Source organism: Equus przewalskii, chromosome 25, assembly GCF_037783145.1.
Source record: "Equus przewalskii isolate Varuska chromosome 25, EquPr2, whole genome shotgun sequence".
Taxonomy (NCBI): Eukaryota; Metazoa; Chordata; class Mammalia; order Perissodactyla; family Equidae; genus Equus; species Equus przewalskii.
The window spans coordinates 19792304-19810442 of record NC_091855.1 but is presented as its reverse complement, the minus strand read 5'-3'; the positions used below and the strand labels follow the sequence as shown (position 1 = coordinate 19810442).

General features: G+C 36.0%; 1 protein-coding gene across 2 annotated transcripts in view; it reads right to left on the bottom strand.

The window, feature by feature from the left end:
* Positions 1–924: 924 nt before the first annotated feature.
* Positions 925–18139, bottom strand: part of YLPM1 (YLP motif containing 1) — a 61573-nt gene continuing 44358 nt past the window's right edge. Inside the window, exons 15-21 of one of the 2 annotated variants that reach the window (XM_008516441.2) lie at positions 17996–18079; positions 17630–17713; positions 15054–15134; positions 11846–11897; positions 6635–6765; positions 1668–1850; positions 925–1336 (exon numbers count right to left, since the gene is read on the bottom strand). In XM_008516441.2, the coding sequence (XP_008514663.2) occupies positions 1704–1850; positions 6635–6765; positions 11846–11897; positions 15054–15134; positions 17630–17713; positions 17996–18079 (579 nt within the window). In that variant the 3' untranslated portion in view covers positions 925–1336; positions 1668–1703. The remainder of the gene's footprint in view (positions 1337–1667; positions 1851–6634; positions 6766–11845; positions 11898–15053; positions 15135–17629; positions 17714–17995; positions 18080–18139) is intronic. The other variant, XR_544305.2, reaches the window with a different exon arrangement.

Genomic DNA, 18139 nt, shown 5'->3' with positions numbered 1-18139 from the left:
ATATTATCTCTATTCACACAGTATTTAATGCAGGTCATAAAACTAAAAGGTTTTTGTCTGTAGCCCAAAAGTGAACATTTCAAAATATTTAAGCCTTTTGTGAGCAAAGTTACAAGATGCTGAGTTGGATTACAAAATGGAAATGGTGTCTGAAGAAGAAGGCTCTTATCTGTCTTCTCTCGTGGTAGAAAATGACTTTTTTTCTTTGCAGAATGAAAAAGGGGAAAGAGCTCCTTTTCTGTTTTTAAATAGGAATCATATTTCGGTTTTAGCTCTGTATGTTTCTAGGTTCCACCTGGTACCATCCACTAGAGAGGAAATTCTGTGCAGAAGGCCATGCTTTCCAATAATGAGCAATCTGGCAAGAACCTGAAAATGGGACAGGCTAAAGGCTGCCTGCCAGAGGGCTCTGCATCTCCACGCTCCTTCCCTGCAATCCTGATTTAAAAATCAACAATTCAAGTTCAGCAGAAAGGCAACAAGCTCCTGAGTTCCATGGAGTACACCAGTTCTATCCACCAGGAGTCAAAGCCAGATTAGAGAAAAATCAAAACATATAGCATGAAGGGAGAAACTGAAAAGAGGAAGGAAAGAAGAGAGGGAGGAACAGAGAGAGGATCAAAAAAATAAACGATAAAACACTATGTTACAGAACAGATGTGCTCCAGGGAACTGATAAATATTTGAAATTGTTTCTAGTAGTCTTCAAGATGCAAAGATAGAGAAAAAATTCAGCTGCAAAACAAAGATGGTTGTGTTGAACATCACTGAGCCTTATGTTTACAACACGCGCTATGGAATCATTAAGCTACATAATATTCCATGGGAAAGAAGTTTTGAGATGTTCAGCTAGCATGTAATCAGAACACACCATATTAAAAAAGCAATAAAAATAAAAATAAGAAAACAAGAGAAAAGGGCCCATGCTGTATAGCCCATGAATCTCATCGGCTTTATCGTGAAAGTTTATTGTTTTTAAATCCTAGTACAATCAGCTACCAGTTACATACAGTAAAAAACAAAAACAGCCACAAAGCGATGATGATAGAGATAGTCTGTGACATTGTACAGTGGAAGAAATATTTTCTGTTGGAATCCTCCAGCAGACCCCGACCTGGCTTCAGCAGTTAAGCTATCCCTCCCTCCCCAAAATAGTTAAAAAGAAAAATTAATGTCTTGCTTGGGTACAGCAAGATTCTAATACCTCTTGGGGACACTGGAGAACTTTAAAAAACTAAAGCAGTAGAAACAAAACAAAAACTGAAACGTGGAAGCAAGGTGACACATAACGAAGCTCCATGAGGCCTTGGCTTCAGATCACCTCAAAGCGAACCACCTGGAAAGAAAAGAAAAGGCTGTCATGCCAGGAAAGAACAAGCAGAAAGTTCAGTAGGCCTTAGTATCTCAACACTCCACTCCTTCCCAAATCTACAAAATCCAAGCTTTTCTCAAGTCTCATATTTTTATAAGTGAGCCAGGATGCAGAAAATTGCTTCCTTTTCCAATACTCTGTACTAAAATGTTGGCAACTCACACATACTTACTCTTTTAGAACCAGAAAACAATACAAGAAGAGAAGCATTTATAGCAAAGCATGCTGTCTTCTTTATTTCAAACCCTTCAAAACAACCACACAGTAGGCTATTTATATGACTGTGTACCCTTACCTTAGAGGAACAATGACTCCGTTCAAAAACTAAGTCTCATATATATTTGGTTCGATTGAGGGCTTTTTCAGCCAGATGACCACTTTCATCTGTGATCTTCTCCCAATCAGTCTGTCCGACCACAAAACCTATGGCCCTTTTCCTATCTGCATCCTTCTTCTCTTCCAGGTCTGCCCATCTCACCTAAAAAGAACATAGCATTAGGCTGGGCTTTAAGAAAAATAAATATGTAAAGGGCCTCTTCCCTCTCCGGATAGTCTAAAGGGTAGGATAACTAATTTGAAACCAGGAGTTTAAAAAACTAGAAATTAACTGGGGAGAACTGGTGAAAGTCATATATCTTAAGTTACAGAAAGAAAACTCTAGTCAATCACCAAGTCCTAACCATTCCTGCTCCTGAACAGGTCAGCTCTTGGCTCAGCCTGTCCCCTCCATCTCCTCTGTCCCTCCTTTTTAGTTCCCTGACCTCATTTTTTACCTGAAGTAAAGCATCACCCTCTACCTGGTCTTCCTAGCTTCATTCTCACTCCCTCCAATCCATTCTGCTAAAGTGATCTCCCTAAAATACACACAGTTGTGACTCTCATCTGCTTTAAATCCTTCGCCTACCTACAGAATAAAATCCAAGCACACAGGCCCCTCTGGATCTGGCCCTGTCTACTATTCTGCAGCATCTCTGGGCAGTGCCTGTGGCATTTTTATACAAGCAATACAAATTACTCTAGCTCTCAGAGCACACTGGGCCATTTCCCATCTCTGTAACCCTGCATATACTAGCCTCTTTCCCTGACATGTCTTTGCCCTAACCTTGTCCACCTGGCATGAGTCTAGTCATCAACCCCTGCTTTATCCCTCTCGTCCTTTGCCAATCTAATTAATCATTGCTTCCCTGGAGTTACTTCTGGATTTTGACATGTCTACTTTTGAACTTCCACACTATATTGCAATTATCCATTTATAGATCTGTCTTCCCTAACAGACTATTAACACCCTAGATCAAGGACTGAGTTTTGTTTGTCTCCACACAATAAATATTTCTTGAAATTTAATCTTAGAAAACAGGGAGCTGCTATTATTACTTTCATTCATGAGATAAAGAGACCAAGAGACTCACTCAACTGCTATCATTTATGGCAAGATTATAACTACAAATATATAGATCAGGGATATTTTCTATTGGTATTCTGACATTAAAAAATACAGATTCTTACATATATTAATAATTTAAAAATATAAGCAGATACATTATAAATTTTAATAATATACAAAATATATTTATATTAATAATTTAAAAAATATAAACAGATATATATTCTGTAAAAGGTGAAATACTTAAAGAAAGACTATGAAACTGGTTTGCAGAGCACAGTACCAATGTCTGCAGAGACTGTGTTTTAAATACGGCTTGTGATTTATTATCTGTGACAAGGAAAGGGAACCAGAGCATGCATACTCCATGCTCTTCACACTGTACCTGGAAATGCATTATTGCTCTTAGAGGTACACGGACCTTCCCTATTATTATTTACAGGACTGGTAATGAAATGATTAGCCTTCTCCAAACAGCAACCACTTGGCGAAAGAGAAGATACATAGTAATAGCAGTGGGGAAAAATTGATAATACCTGACTCTTTTTAAAGTAGATTTTTAGTGTGTAGAAAACCTATGGCTCAGTTACCGTCATGGGCCTTTAAAAAACCTGATAAGTAACAAGTATACAAAGATCTCTGGGTCTTCTGCCCATTAATACTGATGTATTTATTCTGACAGATTCATACACCCCCTGTCAGTTTAGCAAAAGATGACAATGGGTAAGAGGGATGAAGGACAGACAGATTGTGGCCACTGAACAAAGAAATGGTAACCAGTCCACAGCACATCCTTAGCACAGAGTTAAACACACTCATCAATCTCACCTTGAACAAACTAAGAGCTAATTTTTAAATTCACAGTTTAAATTCTAAGTCTTTAAAATTTAAATAAAGAATATGAGATTCAAAGAAAAAGTACGTAATTATTTTTTAAATAAGCAATATATTTTAGCACAAATGGCTTAAATTTTAAAGTTGAAATTAAAATATTTTGGAAACTACTGTATTTTGTTCACATCTCTAATATACACTGAGGCCATAGGAACATTATTTATTTACACGTTGGACTCTTCCACCAGAGGTGGAAGCGAAGCTTCATCCACAGACCTGACACAGACATTCAGCGTTGCAGAATGAATGACTGATTACCAAAACACTAAGAATATAAGGAGCAGAACAATGACTTTCAGCTAGAAATGCCTTCTTAAATGTCAGTGTCCCTCCTAATCTTCCTAGAGGTACTCTTACTGAAATTTACAATCTCAATTTTTTGCCATTTATCTTAACGGTAAAAAAAAAAAGTTTTAATACAGAAAAATCTTAACTAACACTCAAAGAGTTTGAGGTACCTATATTTCATCCCCTGTCACTAAAAATATTTCTAAAATGTATGAATTCAGCAAACAACACAGGGGAAATATTCACCTTCCACAGTCATCAAAGCAATACAAATTAAAGTCTACTTGAGCTACCATTTTACAGCCAAGGTAAGTGAGAGTTTTAAAAAATAAAGTATATTTTAAAACCTAGCCAACTTGGTAAAATTCTAATAAGATCAACTCCACAGAACTGCCTTTTTGTTATAGTGGAAATTAATCCCAGGAACCTGCCTGCAGGATCTGCTTGTGCTCTGATGTTGATTCTGATGAGTGGTTTGAGAATTAAAAACTATTTGAAATGAGGGTGTGAGGCAGGGGAGGAGAGTTACAGAAGAGCCACTTTAAAGAACTAGATGTGCACAGCTCAGTTCTCTTTGCCCACCTAGCTTACCAAGTACATTACATGGGATCACATACTCCTTACTGAAGGGAGGATAATTATCTGACTAAAAACAAACTAGAGAAAAATATTTCTCATTTGAGATTATTCACTGTCACCAACTACACCAAATTATTATTCCCAAGGAAGAGCTATTTCTACTTCTGTTGCCCCAAACTTAAAACTGGAATAAGAGATATCAATACAAGTAGTCCCTGAGTGGAGCTGGGCCCATACACTAATGGAATCTCTGTTCCCCTAGCCCCTCAAGCGACGTAGACAAGGGTGGGCCTAGTGACTAAGTATCTGAAAGAACTTTGAAACCTGGAATTCTCTGTAATGGCAGCCACTGAAATGAAGTTTTACTGGCATTTTTTTCCTCTTACAATAAACTTTTAATATTAAAGTACTGAGGAAATTCATAAAAAATAAATGATGTGTTAAAGGTAAAGAAATGATACACAACCTCATTCTTAATTAAAGAAATGCAAAATGAGACACCATTTTTTTCACCTATCAGATTGTCAAAAGTTAAAAAGTTTGATAGCACTGCTGGTGCAAGTGTGGAAAAACAGGCATTTACTTACATGCAGGTGTATAAATAGGTGTAACCTTCTTGGAAAACAATCTCACAATATCTGTCAAAATGACAAATCCTATTCTATGAACTTGCAGTTTCAGTGCTAAAAATCCAACCTAGGGATATACTTTCAAAGAGATGCCAAAGCATATGCACCATGACTTTCACATAGTACTTCGAATAGCAATAAAATGAAAACAGCAGAAGAATCTACCAATAAGAGACTGGATAAATAACTGAATGTACAACCAAATAACGGCACACTAGGCAGACATTTAAAAAGCACAGCAGGTCTGTGTATACTTATACAGAAAGATAAAGACAGATTAGCTGGAAAATTAGACATGCCAAGCATATATAATATGATCTCTCTTGCTTTGTTATTTTGTTTTAAAGATACACACAAATATCACTTTGATTGAATTGACATCTATGTAGAAGACCTATCCAACGTCCTGGCTTCATTTCTCTGCTCCCTTTCATAACAAAACTTCTTCAGAAAGTTGTCTACATTTGCTGTGCTGTACTCCTTCATTTCCTAGTCCTTCTTCAATCTGCTCCTAACTGGCTTCTGTCCCTCAACTCTCTAAGAAAATCTGACTGATTGTTGATCAATCATCAACGATCTTCATGTTGCCAAATCCAATGGCCATTTCTCTGTTCCCAATTTACTTTGTCTTCTTTGTATCATTGAACAATTGACTATTCTTTAGTTCTTGAAAGATTTACCTCGATCTCAACTTCTAAATTTTGGAGTCCTGAGTCCTATTATCATTTCTAACTTAATTGGTCCCTCACTGAACTTCTGATTTTTCATTTTCAAACCTATGACTCCCCCAGTTTTCTCTAACTCAGTAAATGGCACTCAGATAAGCACAAATATGGAGTGCAGAACCCCGAAGTGTCACCTTTGATTCCATCCACTCCTGGACCCTCTACATCTAATCCATTAAGAAGTCCCACAGAATCTCTTCAACATTCTACTCTGTTATCTGGCTCTTTTGCCCCATGACATAATGGCAGAAGTGGCCACTCCAGACTCCTTTAAGGTCAACAACATGCTAGGCATGTGAGGTTCTGTTCCCCACTTTTTTTTTGGGGGGGGGAAGATTAGCCCTGGGCTAACATCTGCCAATCCTCCTCTTTTTTTCTGAGGAAGACTGGCCCTGAGCTAACATTCATGCCCATCTTCCCCTACTTTATATGTGGGATGCCTACCACAGCATAGCTTGCCACGTGGTGCCAGGTCTGTACCCGGGATGTGAACCAGCGAACCCTGGGATGCTGAAGCGGAACGTGCAAACTTAACCACTGTGCCACCGGGCTGGCCCCTGTTCCCCATTTTTTAAGTTACTTGTACATTCTGCTCTAATAATTTGTAAGGTTTGACGCTTTTTGGGATGTGTAACATGATACAGTATAAACTAAATTACTCTAAAAAAAGTAGCATTCATATGATTACTTTCCTATAGCTTTCTAAAACCAGATGCCTAAACGGGCCCTCCATCTGTCAGTGGTTATTGACAAAGTCTCTTACCCTCTTCTTCCCAGGCTCAGAAGCACGAGTATCATAATCATCAGGGAGCTGAAGATAATCCTCCATTCTGCTGGCAATTGCCTCCCAGTCTCGTTTCCTTTTAGCACCAGTTCTCAAGCCATCCAACTTGTCTGAGGGACAAACACAGAGCCGCAGCATTAAGGGAGAGTGTGAGTTTGCACACAACACACAAACAAGGGAAAAGAAGGCTGGAACACTGTGAGAGGGCACATCCACATTTTTGAGAGCAGCATCACTTGCAGATCCAAACTATCTTCTTGGCTGAGATAATATCAAGTTCTGTGTAATTTCGATTGTTTATCTGGTGTCCATACTGGCAGCCATTACATTATGATGTTGGTTTAAGTAAGAAATATGGGCAGAACAAGAAAAGGCACTTGTCTCCTGGAGTCCTTGTCCTCGCACCACCTCCCCTTCCCCCAATCACAACATTTCAGCTCTCATGTTCTGAAGGAAAATGCAAAGTTGAGTTTTTCTAAAAACAATTTCTTCCATTCTTTTTTTTCTTTAGCACAATATTAACACTACCCATTTGATCTACAATCATGTATGATACTGTGTCATATGAAAAGCAGGTAGTACCAAGAACTTAATGAGCCAAGCTAAAGTTTAAAAAGTTTTTAGATTAACAGTTTCTTGAGATTTTGACCACTGTGAGAGTATTTGCCATGAGTTAACGTTTACGAGTAAAGTGATTGTACAAATCACCATTTTCTTTGGTTAAACTGTGAAGTGAGGTTGACCATTCTGAAACTAAGGGCTAGTCAGCCAGAGTGACCGGAACTGAATTTCCTTTCTGAATCCTCAATCTCAGAGGGCTAGGCTTTCCAAGAGCCCCAAACTGTAATCAATTAAATGAACAGGGATTGCTGATTCAGAAATTTTGAGATATGAGTTTAGATGTCTTCAAGAAGAATACGCAATGAAAATGTGTGGTCTGTTTTTATTGGTTGTTAATACTGATTGTGAATTCTACATGTGAAATATTATGAGTTATATATATTTTTAGCTATACTGAAGCACTAAAGTTTTGAATCATCTGTAGTTATATAAACACAATGATATTAAGCAGGTCAGTAAAGGAAAACCTAAAAACTTCAGAAACACACAACAACCACACTTCATTGAACTCCATAAAGGGTGCAGAGTGTATATAATGGAAATATTTTAGGCACCAGGTTGGAGAGAACTTGATATGAGAAGAAAAGTATAATGAAAGCAGTAGCAGGAAGAAGGGTGAGTTTATGCTTCAAATGAAGAAGTTTCATACCCAACTAACGGTACCATACCATACAGGCTTCAAAAACCAGTAAGATTTTGCATACTTGGCAAAGCTTTTATTTCCTAAACCCTTTCCCCATAAGAGCAATATTAGTGAAAAATCAGCAAGGCAAACTACAACATTTTACAAAACTCAAGAAATTTTTATATCACATTGGGAAAATTTTAACATGGATGAGCTCAACAGAAATAGTCCTAATCACCTCTGTAAAGTACATGCTGTACCAAATGGCTCTATCTACATGTATATGACAGGCTATATTATACAAGCTCTTAAAGAAGTGACCCCTTGATTGCACAGGGACACAGGATATGATATTAGAAAAACAAGAAAGTCTCACAAACAATAAAACCATTCTCAGTTCAACAGTGTACAGTATTACCAGAAGAGCCGGAAGCTCCAACACACTTATTATTAAATAAACCTGAAAGGATTTCTAAACTTAATAAGACCAACTTCAATATTAACATACTTCAAAAGAAAAACTTCATATTTCAATTCCAAGAATAGAGCTTGGCCAGGCAGCAATGCAGAAGGGCAGTGTGAAAACTGCAAGAACTTTTCCTCATACACTGGTTATATGACAGGAGTTACAAAACCAGGAGTCCCATATTGCAACACGGAAGTTCACAAGAGCATGTGTTTCTAGTCTGACCACCCTTGTTTGTAATGTTTAATCTGAAATTTTATTTTGCACAACATGTTTAAAGCTTCCTTCTTGGGGCTGAAGAAAGGTTCATACCTCTTCCACATGGCATCCTGGAAACCCAACACACAGATGTATGCATAAGGCGAGGGAAGAGGAATCTGGGGTGTTAATGACAGAAGACGACTGGTGTCCAACACACTCAATACTAATGATTTTCAGAGGTCTGAGTTTCAAAAGATGAAGTTTTAAGATGAAGATGGAAGTTTATATATTCAACCTGGCAGGTCACAGAACTTTACCACATCTTCAAAACTGTATATATTATTATAATATAGCACAACAGGAAAAATTTTAAGATACATCTATGTATTTTCTACACATAAATAGCATTTCTGAAAATTTGTTCATGGTGAACATACAAGGGTTATGTGCCTATAAAAATAATAATTGCATTCCAATTGTGAAGAGATGAAACTGCCTGACGTGTAGAAGGCCAATACACAGTAACTCATAAGCAGAGACAAATGACAGAGACGAGAAAAGCAAAAGCACTAAGTACGGAGAAACCTAAATTAGGATGATAACAGTTTCAAATATTCTTTTGGTATCTCACAGTTTGAGAAACCAAAATGTTATTGGAATTTAAGTAGCTTCAATGCTGAATCTCAGCATCTGATGCGGCATGTAACACCCACCCTTGCATCAGGGTGCCCGTGTCCCAGCTGGGAAAGAGCCAGTTAGGTGTAACTGAAGGTGGGCCACAGGCAGGCTTCAACAACTCCATGACACTCATGCCAGATGTAGCTCAGGCCACTTCTGAATTTTTCTAAAATTACACCACTTCCAATTTAACCCTCCCACATAGGTTGAACTGTATACTATACTTAATGAACATAGATCAAGAATCTGCAATGAGATTTAACTAGCTGTTTGAAAGATTATAGGTGAGTGAGTATTTTCTCATTGGTCAACTCATTTGTGAATCAAAATTCCTCAGTTATAGATTCAGCTCTTCTGGCTCAATGTGTAACACTGCTAAATCTTAATATGTTTCCACTCATCATAGTCATGTTACCAAGATTAACGTAAGAATGTAAGTAAAGTACTCAGAAAAATAAATTGTACCTGGTAACCAAATCTACTGAATTTGTTATGATAAGGAAGGCAACATAAATGGGCTAATTCTCAGATGAAGATCCTCATATTTTAGACAAGAATCTTCTTCTCAATTGGCTCCATGGACCAATCTCAAAGAAGCAAGCAATTTCAAGAATGCTCACACTTAATTTGCCTTCCTCCACAGGTGGGTTAGCTCTTAACACAGTGGTGCAAGATGCAAGTCATTATATGAAACATCACCATCACTCTTATTAAAAACAAACAAAAACCCAACTGCAAACATGATAGAATTTATTTTCTAGATTCATTACTAGATCTTCAGTGCCTTTAACTGAAATGGTTTATTTAACAAATCAATTTCTGGAATTCACTATCTAACATTGTCTTTGAAATGGACTGAATTTGGATAAAACGTATTTTCTGAGAAGCAAATGGTAGATAGGCAAGAATTTTTCCCAGAATCAGTACCAAAATTAATATCATGTTTTCTTGAATAATCATCATAACTGAATTCCATTTTCCTTGCTCTTTAGAAATTAGAAAGGAAAATAGAAAATGGACTAGTTCAAGTTTAAAAAAGTATTATCCTAGATGACATATTACACATAAGGCCTCTGAAGATTATATGTTTAGCTAAAATGTTTATTTTATAATCCTTTTGTCTCTATTTATAATCTCTTGTTACCCCAAAAGATAATCACTATTTAGAGAACTGGAGAAGACGAAAACGATCTTACAGTCTTACAAGTTATTCTAAAAGTACCAAACTTCAGATAGACTTAATCTAATGTCAAAATAAGCAGATCTAAAGCATTATTATTAAAAAAGTAATGTGTGATTATTTTCCTACATATTTAATTACGCTTAAACACTTAAAGGTTTAGGGAAGGAGATAGTTGGTTTTTATTAGGATTTCCCACAGAGGGGAAGACTAGTGGAAGAATATATGTCAGTAACCACATATAATTTCACATAACATAGGCTAGAAGAAAATTCTAGGCTTTACAACAAAGCACCTATCCCAATAATATATTAATACTACAGTTTATGGAACTACCTTTTAACATAGGACCTTTTAAAATAGGTCAACATCAATTGCTAACATGAAGAGTTACGTAAAATGAAAGGCAGAGCCTATGCAACTGTGTGTAAAATACACCCCTCTGATGTCAGAAACACAGACAATGTGTCCCAAATAGTGAAGCAACTAAATGACTCAAATTTGTTCTACAAATTTAAGTTATTTAGATCATTACTTCAGTTTTGCATGATACCAGGAAGAGAAACGCAGAAACTGACAGTCATACTTCCTACATTAGTAAAGTCAATCTTTCAAAAAGTCCTTATCACATTTTCTTAGATGATTTATTAATATATCTTAATCAACATATTAAATGGCTCTCTTAAGGTCAAAAAAAGAACCAAACTGAAAACATTCTGCAGTATTACCATGAAATATTGGAGGAAAATCCATTGGATATGTATGATTTTCTGCTTGACAGATAACCTCACATTAAGCAACTCCAATTTTTGCTTTAGACAATCATTTTAACCAGTTTACCATGTAATCTGGCACTAAAGTTGAAGAAAAATTTTAATGAAATCTAATAGAGAGGGCTCCTCAAAAACCTGAATTAGATCCCTACCTCCCTCCATCCAGAAACTCTAATAATACAAGGAAAATAACTGCCTTTTAATTAATTTTTAAACTTCAGTATTTATTATTACTACTATTCTTGCCCAAAGTATTCACAATCAGGTTCAACTTTGGATTGCAGTTAAATGTTCTCTTACAAAAGCAGAAATCTCAGTACCAACATTTCTCATTAATATAAAAGAATGGATTTTAATATAATAGATTTTAGAAGTATTTTATTACTAAATTTATCACATATTTCTGTTTACTCTAAAAACCTCAAATGGAACTGAAGGTTGATCTTTTAAAATACTCTTCTTTCACTCTGTCACAAGATATAACTAGTTAAAGCGAAAGCTAGCAAAATAGACTGAGGATGTAAAGTAGGACAGAAATCTTGGTTTAAGCAGAGATTTGGGGAAATTTGTTCTTGTTACAGCAGAAAGATCTATGACCATTACCATGAGGTATCACATATAAAAACAGGAAAAAGGAAATACCCACCTAGCTTTGCCTCAGATGTGTCCATCTCCCATTTGCTTTTCGGAATGTAACCCTAAATCGTACACAGAGAGAAGCTCGAAGGGTTAGAAAGAGACACATACATGCATATCACTTTTGAATTGGAAAAGCATTAAAACTGGGAATGGATTCAGTTTCCACTCACTAGTTACAAATATATTCCTAGAGAAAACACAGTCTCATTATCTTTGAAGAAACTGAATTACCAAATTCACCAAACTTCACTGCCCAGATTTCAGAGGAGTCACTCCAGAATAGTGTAATGAAGGCGCTTTGAGGCAGCTACAGTTCAGGACACACAATCGTAGTCTGAACAACAGCTGTATAGCAAATATGGCAAGAATGTACGGTCGTTACTGTGCTAATATTAATATCATTCAGGATAGCAGAAGACTTATAATACTAGATAGGTTATTTTCTAAATACAACTGCTATTCTCAAGTGATAGTAGCCATGAGGTCCAAAGAGTGTTCTTCAAGACTGTTACTTTATATTCCAGTATAATTTTAAATACTCAAAAGGAAGGAGAAAACTTGGTATCACTGAACACAATATGAAGTTCAACTTCATTTTAAAATGACTCAATCCATTTACCAGTTAGATCTTACACAGGCTAATTTTACTGAATCAATCTCAGAGCATTTTTTTTTCATCAGTCGGAAACTAGATGATTATTTCTGATGTCTTTTAAAATTACATTTTCCTATTATATGAAAAACCAGAAATTTCCACAGGCAATTTACATCTTATTGAATAAAATAACTGGGTGGTTTATTTCAAATAAAGTCCCATAAGATTTTCAAATTTCCCAACGTACCTATTTAACTATGTAGTAATCCTTTCAGTTTATTCACCTAGCAAGTGTGTGGTTTTTCCACATAATTTAGTATGATTCCCCTTTTTCGTTATTTGGACTCTGTTCTCTATTAGATTCTAACATACAGAACTTTAGCATTAGGACTTATTTTATAGGACAGATTCACCAAAGGTGTCAGCATCTTCTTTTAAGAATCAATGTATCTCTCTACTATTGGGAATGTTCAAGTTCACAGAACAGTCTGACACGCAGGTAAGTTGGAAAGTATGTTGAACATATCATGACAATAGCTTCTGTGTAAGAGTTTACTAGAGCATCATCATTCTTCCAGGAAACCTGTAGGTTTTATACATTTCTAGTCTTTAAGCCAGACTAATAATTCAATTTTAACTTATTATAGTATTTCAGTTTATAAATTATATCTTTTCCAGATACATTTTTAGAACAAACCAAGACAAAGCTATCTGAAGTGATGTGCTAAAAGTACTGATGAAATGTGTACAAGTTATATCTCAAAAATCATCTGAAAACCTTAAGCATCACTAGAATAATATATTCATAAATTCTGAGCCATATCTACTAGGTTCACTGAAGCACTAAAGAAGGCAAAATATCATACCAGTGGTCCCCAAAAAGGATTCTCTTAACCAAGTAAAGTTTGGATTTCATCCGGCTGGCTGTAGTAATCAGTACAGAGTAGAAAATGCAGTTTATTGAGAATTTCATTAAAATGGTCTAAATGACATGAGACTTGCTCTTAACCCTTTGGTTAAAATTTTCCAAGAATCTTTTACTCTTGGAATAGAACCCAACAGTAGAAGATCTGGATTCTGCATTTTTGAATGGGTTAAGAGAAGTTTTAATACATAAAGATAAGCAAAACGAGTATATTAATTTCCCCCTGCTGGAACCACCCTGTTCTTCCTTAAAACTATATCATCTTCTCACTGCTTGAAATGTTAGGCTACTTGGAAATAAAAGAGATAGTCCAGCAGGGTAGAGGGCTAAGGCTTCCTTGCCATTTTTCCTGATGTAAAAATACAGTATTACAGTGTGTTTCAATTTTAGAAATAAGAGTAAATTCAATTAGAAGTTCCAAGTTTTGCCCTGCACCTAAGCAAGTCAGATGTTATAAACCATATCCTGAACTGAAATCTCCACAAAAGGAAGACGGAGCTTCAGAAAGCTAACATTATAGACTTCTCACATGATCATTTTCTAGTACACACGCTGTAAGGAGCTAAAGAGGTCATTAGCCATATTCCAGAACAGCGTGGACCTTTATGTGAATTTCCTGCCTACATTTTAGATCATATATGTCAAAATACAACCTAATTAAGAAAAATACTTCATTTAAAGAAAAAAAACATACTGAGACTCAAATGTCATTAACTTTAAAGCTTATTTTTTAATCCACATATGAAATCTAAGAATGTAGAGGTTGACACCATCTCTATATGAACACACAGTTTCTATCCAGAGTCCTCTATATCACACACGGGTTTGATGAGACCACTCCTTAGAGAGCCTGTATTCTCTAGGGGGTAAGAATCAGAGTTCTCGCTTTGTACATTTTCAGAAGAATATGAGAAGCAGCTTTAGCAAGGGCTAAAATATTAAATAAACCAAATAATATTTTGAATTAAAAAAGCAACACTATTATTCCAAGGCATTGCTATTTTCTGTACCTCATTAGCAAACACTGAAAAGTAACATAACTCTATAGGTCACATATTCTTGAATGACAGGGTAAGACAAACATCTCTACAGAGGTGTGATCAAAAGCATTTACAGTAGGTACACGGGAACTTTGAACTCATACTACATAAGCCTCTAATCAGCCTAAGCAAAATGCATTGCCTACACAGTCAAATCATTTTCCCCATCACTTAATAGGATAAAATGCAGAAGAACAAATCCAGCAGTCAGTGGAAACTCTCTGCAAAACATTCAATAAGTTCCTTTCCTTCAGTTGACAGAAACTCAATTTTGAGATCTTGTAGCAAAGAAGAGACAATTATGCATATGTTGGGTAGGCTGTACCACATTATCTGCTGGAATGTAAGAAGGCCCTTTCATATCTAATTGATTTTCTTAAAAAGTATACTCTCCTAATGCTACCCACAAATAGATAAGTGAATACAAGTGTACGTTTCTTAGCATTCTTAAAATTTTCTTGTAATAACACAGTAGAAGGTTCTTTTGGTTAGGGGAAAAATAAAAAGTATCCAAAGTCTCCTTGAAGATGATCATGGAAACTTTTACCATTAAGGTGCATATCAACAGTAGTAATCTGACCACAGATCTGAATTTAAACCCTTAAGAATTTTAATAAAGAGACACTTTGTTCAAAGCGGTTGGTCTGTCTCCTACCAGTTCGCTTTCCTCTTCCTCTGCATCTTTCTTTTCTTCCTTCTGTTCTTCGATATTTGCATCAAAATCTTCCATCTCTACCTACACCACCCCAATAATCATCAAAAAAAAAGAGAAAAAAAAGATTGAGCTAACATTTAGGAAAATGTTGAGTCCCTCACTGAAATTTGAAATGAGTATAGTTGCCCAGAACAAGTTATCACAGATTCACTGTTACATACAAAGTAATTTTTAACACCCTAAACTTTGAAATAGAACTGATAAAAGACAGAATGCCTTTCCTTTTCCTGGGATATCCATCTTCATAATTCCATATCAAGTTGAGTATAATGATCTGTTCTAAGTTGATGGTTTTCTGTTTTGAATGCCTATGGATTACTAGGATTTCTTTTTAAAACTTTAGCAAGTATTTTTCCAACCAAATAAAACATGCACATGATTCAAATTTCAAAATGTAGGAAAGGGTATAATGAAAAGATGATAGTAGCTCGACCCAGAATGGTAGCAATGCAAACAGAGAGTAGATGGATTAGATAAGTATTTTTAAGTTAAAATTAACAAAACGTGAAGACTGACTACATAGCGGAGGGATAGGGTCGAATGTTGGTTTAATGGAGAGTAAAGAATCAAGGATAATGGAAAGTAAAAAGTTAAGGTTTCAGCAACCAAGTGACTGGTGGATCTAAGAACTAAAATAGAGAATACTAGAAGAGGAACAGGTCTGGATGAATTACATATTGGATAGGTTGAGTTTGAGGTGTACTAAGGTAAAGATGTGTTTTGGTGAAGAATTTGGAAAATAATAGTGGAATTATAAAAATCACTCATAATCCTTCCACTTACATATATTTACTGTTAAGATATTGATAAAATTCACAACAGTCTTTACAATTTAATATTAAGGGCATATAAGTGCAAATCCAAGCCACTACCAGAAAGATTAAGATTACCTATATAGAATGTGCAGAATGAAAATAGAGCCTAGGATAGATAGAGCCTTAAAGAACCCCAACATTTAAGAACTGGATAGCAAGAGAAGCCAGCAAAGGGGTCTGAAGAGCAATAGTCAGAGAGGCCTGAGGAAAACTAGGAGAAGATGAACTCACAGAAGCCAACAGAAAAATGTTTCCAAGAAGGTGGACAAGGTCAACTATGTCACATGTGGTTGCAAAATTAAGCAACAGGAGAAGAGAACTGTCCAATTCTCTTCCAAAGAGTTCATAGAAATCTTTGGTGAGAGAGTCACTGGAGAATGGTTGGGGCAGAAGCCAAGAAGGAAAGGGGAGTGGCATGGGAGGCAAAAACACATAAAAATATAATGACAACATTGAGTATAGATAACTCTCATTCATAGGAGGTCAAATGAAACAGAAGTACACAACAGATTAAAAGAGAAAAATCTCTCCTTTTCCATGATGAAGATTTACTTCCACCAAATTAATAAGTGATGTAGGGAAGAATTATCAATGAGCAAAAATTTGTTGGGAAAAGGATATTAACAGTTTCAGAGTATCTCCCTACAGATTACTTAATTACAAAGGAAAAAAGTAGAAAAATTTAATGGCTACCCCCTGAACCAAGTGATCAACATTTAAACCACCAATAATGAAATGAAATGACATGATATAGCTCCTGGGAACACATCACTTATGTAGCATTCCTGCTAATGTTTAACCTAAACCTAATCATGTGGAAACAACTGGAAAAACTCAAATTGAGGGTCATTCTACAAAACAACTGGAGTATACTCTTCAAAAATTCTTTATCTTTCATGACAAAAACATGGCTGAGAAACTATTTTTTTATATTAAAACGATTGGATCCTGGATTTTTAAAAAAATATATACACATTTTTTTTTGGTGAGGAAGATTGGCCCTGGGCTAACGTCTGTTGCCATTCTTCGTCTTTTTTTTTAATCTCCCCAAAGACCCAGTACATAGCTGTACATCCTAGTTGCAAGTCATTCCAGTTCTTCTACGTGGGATGCTGCCAAAGCTTGACTTGGTGAGCGGTGTGTAGGTCCACGCCCAGGATCTGAACCTGCGAACCCAGGATCACCGAAGTAAAGTGTGTAAACTTAACCACTTGGCCATGGGGCTGACCCCTGGATTTTTTTTTAATTGCTATAAAGCACATTATGGGAAAAACTGGTGAAATCTGAATATGGACTATATATGAGACTAATTCAGGAAATTTATATTACTTAATACAGTATTTTATCAATATTAAATTTCCTGAACTTGATAATTGAGACTTCTGGTTTTATAAGAGAGTGCCCTTGTTCTTGGGAGATACCTACTGAAATATTTAGGGGTGAAGGGTTATGAGTTCTGCAACTAAACTCTCAAATCATTCCACAATAATATTGATAACAGTAGTAGTAATAATAATAATACGTATATACCTATATAGAGAAAAATGTAGCAAAATATTAACAATTGGAGAATCTTAGTGAAAGTTGCACAGATGTTCTTAAACTATTCATGCTACTTTTCTGTAGTTTAAAATTTTTCCAAAGTAAAAAAGGTGAAAAACAGTTCATTTCTGCACTACTTTTGAGCCAAAGGACACTCACCTCTTCAATAGCAGCATCTTGCAGCAATGAACGAATATCCAGACGCATCATATGACGAGGTGCAGTTTCCCAGTGATCGGCCATCTATTGAGAGATTCAGAAGGTCAAGCTATGCCTGTAAACTACTCAAAGAAAGGCCAAATGAGCATCTAAGACAAATTTAACTAATACTGTGTCTAGCAAGCTAGTTCTAGGAAGAGCAAGGCCAACTGTTTCACTTAGATACAAAGGATAAGAAAGATTTACTAAGGCAGGTAGAAAGGAAACTCTGAAAGTAGAGGGGATAAACAAGAACTTCAGAAAACAGTTATGATACAGACAAAATGAGGTTTAGAATACACCACCTTCTATGTTTCCAAAAATCACCTTATTTATTTCTTTAAGCTTCCTTCCATGAATATTTCTCTTGCCACAAGTCTGGTTATCTGCAGTCATTTCGGCCAAATATACCTAAGAAAGAATAAATAATGATTAGGCAAACAAACGCAGCCCTTACGTGGTAACACAAAG